At 36.8% G+C, this 4,903-nt stretch overlaps 1 protein-coding gene across 1 annotated transcript; it reads left to right on the top strand.

The window, feature by feature from the left end:
• Positions 1–1,061: 1,061 nt before the first annotated feature.
• LOC143563052 (small ribosomal subunit protein uS5c-like) lies at positions 1,062–4,632 on the top strand. The gene is made up of 3 exons (XM_077050691.1): positions 1,062–1,545; positions 3,419–3,621; positions 4,214–4,632. The coding sequence occupies exons 1-3, from the start codon at positions 1,108–1,110 to the stop codon at positions 4,461–4,463; spliced, it is 891 nt and encodes a 296-aa protein (XP_076906806.1). The 5' UTR covers positions 1,062–1,107; the 3' UTR covers positions 4,464–4,632.
• Positions 4,633–4,903: the final 271 nt, after the last annotated feature.

Genomic DNA, 4,903 nt, shown 5'->3' with positions numbered 1-4,903 from the left:
TCATTTTCTTTCTCCTACTCTCACAACCACTTTTAACCATCTCTAAATAATAGAGAACCCTCTCACGTAATTTGGAGAATGGGTTGGGAATGCTCTTATAGCATTGACACAACACTCCATTTCCAACTACCCTCATATAAAAATATATTAGAAATCAATTTATATTGAAAATGATAATAAGACAAAATAATTAGTAGTATAAATTAAAGAAATTAGAGATGAGAATGAAGAATGGGTTGGGTAATATGTTTGAAAAATGATGTATAAATTAAAGAAATTATGTTTTTTTTGCTAAATTTTAAAGATGGAGATGAAGAACCTATTGAGAACGCTCTAAGTTATCACTTTGTTTTAATAAAGTTTTCAAATATATTTGTCATTTTTATAACTTTACTAATATATATATTTAGTCTCTCAACTTTAATGAAGTTTAATCAACACAAGTTTAGTGCCTCATCTTTGCTAATAACATGTTTAGCCTCTTTACTTAATAAAGTTTATGTTCCTTTGCTTTTCATTTTTAACTTTACTACTATACACGCTAACTATTTTTTATCTACGTTTTGATGTTAATTTTTGAAACGTCATTTTTAAATCCACAGTTTTCGCAAATACAACGGTTAGATTTAAATGGTATTTTCCCTATGGTTCTGCATTACTCTTTCGGTTGAAATACCGAGTGTCAATAATGTATTGATAATCAATTTCACGCTACAACGCGTTACGCGTGGGGTTAAATTACTAGTTTAGACCATAGCTTAAAATTAGGGTTGTTCAAAAAGCCCGTGAATCATGACTCGCTCGATAAAAACTCGAACAAAACTAGCTAAATAAAACTTGATTTGAAACAACCTGAACTAAGTTGGCTCATTTTTGTTACCAAACCGAACTCGGTCTATGCTCGTCTCCGGTCATGTCTTGATCTTAGGCTCTTTTAACTTAAAAATCAAGCCCGAACTTAACTGAACATGTTCGTTTATTTTTAAGCTGCTTAACATCATTCCCTCGTATAATCTTTAAAGATAAGAAGACCACTTTCCTTATCTATATTGTCACTCTTCTTCTTCTTCTTCTTCTTCTTCTTCATCTATCATCATCTCTTCCACCATGGCTACCTCTCTCACTTCATCTCTCTCCTCCACCTTCTCCACCCTCTCTCTCCGCCGCCACTCTCTCCCACTCCACCACCACCACCCCACCTCCTTCTCCCTCCCAAAACCCCTCACTTTCCAATCAATCAAAACCCACGCAGCCGACATTGACACCACATTCTTCGACACCGTCGACCCAGATGAAATCACCACCTTTGACCCACCGGAAAAGCCCGAGGGGTTCGTTGCGCCGCCGTCGTTCGACGAGGGCCCGCAGGAGACTGAAGAACAGATTGCCAGGGCGTATGAGGAGCTGTACGGGCCGGCGTATAGTGGGGAGAGTGTGCTGGGTAATGATGTGTATGTGATGGATTCGAAGGTTAAGAAGACGAGTTCGTTTGGGAAGGTGAAGAAGGATAAGATTAGAGATGGGTTTGAAGAGAGAGTTGTTCAGGTGACTTTTTGACTTTTTGCTCAACCATGGTTCTTGAATTGCATTGTTTTATAAATGAGTATTTTTTTTGTTTGAGCTGAACCCGAACTCATTTAGTCGTTTTGACTTATGATAGCTCGAGCTCAGCTATTATTTATTAGTTAACTAGTGTTTTTTTCCCGGCACGTTGCGCCAGACAGGTGGGTAAAACACGGGTAGTGATAAAACACAAGCGTTGATACGGTAAGTCGATGTGAATTCGGTCGGTTGCAGTTATGTACATTATTGTATTGGAACTAAGACAATAATAAAACAAAAAAATTATAAAATTTGGGGTGGACCAATGACGTGGCATCGGTCGGTAAAACTGGATCATTTGTAAACACGAATGTTATCGATCCCGGGCGTTGATGCGGTTGAGTCTACGCGAATTCAGTCGATTTTCGACATGTTCGTTACGGTACCACAACTACAAAAACAAAAATTAACATTCGGTTGTTTTTCGTTACGGTACTGGAACTAAAACAAAAGGCGGTGAGTCTACGCGAATTCGGTCGGTTTCCGTCGCGTTCGGTACGGTAACTAAAACAAAATATCAAAAAATAACAAAACCAAAATTCACATTTAGTGGGTTTTCATTATGTTCATTACAGCCGAAACAAAAAAAACAAAAATAAAATAAATACTACCAATAAGGTGCAGCAAAGTGGCCCAATCGGGACTTTGCGGCACCAAACTCTTTTATTATATTATATAATAATTGCTTGGGTTTGGGAAATGGTAGTTATGTTGATTGTGGTAACATGTATTGCTGCAAATACACAAATGTTGGCTCATAGACTTAGGAGTAAATGAGCTCGATTAGGCTTATATAATAATTATTTGGTATATAACATGTATTGCTGCAAACAGACAAATGTTGGATCATAGACACGACATAGAGGTAAACAAGCTCGATTAGGCTCGTGCGTTGTTTTTTAAACTCGGGCTTGACTCGGTTATTATTTAGTAATTAATTTGTATATGTTTTAACTATTTTTATATATTTTGGGAAAAAAGCCTTAAACGAGCTTAGTACCTTAAACGAGCCAAAGCTCAGGTCGAGCTGGTTGTACAGTGTAAACTTAATGCATAGAAGTCCTGAAGAGGTAAAATTTAAAAACACACGAGGCTTGAAGAGCTTAAACATGCTTCCCATATGAGGCTCAAGCTTGGGCCCAATAACTAAAAGAGCTTTATCAGAGGTTTCGGCTCGGCTCGTTTTGAGCTTTTTATCGATCTTGAGTAGCTCACGAGTGGCTCGGCTCGTTTGCACCCCTATCTTATAGTTTGGGGGCTTAGAGATGCATTTTGACTTTTTGGTCAAAGCTAGTTCTTGAATTTCATTGTTTGATTAGTGGGTTTTTTGTTTGGATTTAGTAAATGGTAATTCATTTATTGTGAAAAACATTTATTGCTGCAAATAGATGAAAGTTGGCTCAAAGTTTGGGGATTTGAGGTGCATTTTGACTTTTTAGTCAAAACTAGTTCTTTAGTGGGCTTTGTGTTTGGATTTGAGAAATGGTAATTGGATTGATTGTCATAACATGTGTTGCTGCAAATAGATAGATGTTGGCTCATAGTTTTGCAAATAAGCTTTGACATATTTTTTTGCATTTTAGAATAACTATTTTGACCTAGAAATGTCAAACGAAGCATTTTGATTGGTTTTTGTTTTTTCATTATCTTGAATAAGAAGGAAAAAGTATTGACTTTATGTTTTGCACTTTGTCACATTAGATGTGTGCTTTGCATATCAAATAGTCCTAGCAATGCCATATTTGATCGTTTGACATTTAAGTTGGGTTTGACCCAAAACTCACCGACCCGTTTAATAAAATGGTTAACGGTGCAGGTGAGAAGGGTGACAAAGGTGGTGAAAGGTGGGAAGCAGTTGCATTTTAGGGCGGTTGTGGTGGTTGGTGACAAGAAAGGGCAAGTTGGTGTCGGTGTTGGGAAAGCTAAAGAGGTGGTTGCTGCCGTTCAGAAATCGGCTACCAATGCTCGAAGGAATATAATCACAGTCCCTATGACCAAATATTTGACCTTTCCCCACAGGTAAACATGATTTAAGTTTCTTTACATATCAAAATTATACGCGTTGATTCACAAGTCACCTCATTATTCAAGTACTTAGGGGTGTTTATTTTTTTGACATGACACGAACCTAACACAAAATTCATGGGTTTGGATTTAGTTTATACGGGTTCGGGTCAGTTTTGGGTCAAAATCAAGGAAATTTAGCTAAACAGGTCATAATCGGATCGACCTAGTGTGTTTCCGAGTTGGCCCGTATATTTTTATAATTAAAAAATATATATTGATTTTATGTCGTAACTCAAATTAGTTGGTTATTTGAAGTGAAACAAGTATTGTCTTTTGTAGTTCGTAATTATATACATACATTTGGTTGTAAATTTTAAGTCTAAAAGCGAGCATGTTTAATAAACGAGTATGAGCCTACACATCACTTATCGAGCTTGAGCTATCTCGTAAGCCTATTATTTATATAGCTTGTATTTAATACATTTAATATTTATTTATGTAATAATTCTTATTTTATATAAAATTTTAATATATATTATATTTTATATAAAAGTATTAGTTATCATATATATAGTATTGATTATTTTGAGCATTATAATGGCAGGTCTGATGGAGACTATGGTGCAGCCAAGGTGATGCTAAGGCCCGCCTCCCCAGGTACGGGTGTCATTGCCGGTGGTGCAGTTAGAATCGTGTTAGAAATGGCGGGTGTAGAAAACGCTTTGGGGAAACAACTCGGGAGTAACAACGCCCTCAACAATGCTAGAGCAACCGTTGTCGCGGTTCAGCAAATGAGACAGTTTAGTGAAGTTGCTCGTGAACGTGGGATCCCGATGGAAGAACTCTGGAAATGATCAGATAATTGTGTATGAATATACGATCTGTATTATTTTTTCTTGTCAAATGTTATTATTCGAGTTTGGTTCTTTACCTTCAAATTGGAAGGCTGTTAGAATGTAATGATCTAACTAGCTGAGATCTTTTGTGTTTGTAATGGTAGATGTTTTTCTTGTTGGAGCTTCATATATGATATATGGTACCAAGGTAAACAAAATTGCACCCTCCGGTTCGGGTTTAAAGACTTGTGTGGCCCGGTTTTGCACCAAAAACTGGTTCATGGTAAGGACTACTTGGTTTGCGGTTTCTAGAGATGTGTATGGGTCGGTTTTGGGCTTTAGGCCGAAACAAAACCGACAATTCGGCTGTTCAGTTTTAAATAAATGATTGATTTCGGTTTTCAGTTTTTGGTTTAACATGCGGATTCAATTTGGTTATAAATTTAATAACAAACATT

This window comes from Bidens hawaiensis, unplaced genomic scaffold, assembly GCF_021521415.1.
Source record: "Bidens hawaiensis isolate Kalapana, Puna unplaced genomic scaffold, B.hawaiensis_p1.1 tig00021206_1, whole genome shotgun sequence".
NCBI classification, from domain to species: Eukaryota; Viridiplantae; Streptophyta; class Magnoliopsida; order Asterales; family Asteraceae; genus Bidens; species Bidens hawaiensis.
The sequence above is the reverse complement of the archived record's forward strand: the minus strand, read 5'-3'. Positions and strand labels throughout refer to the sequence as shown.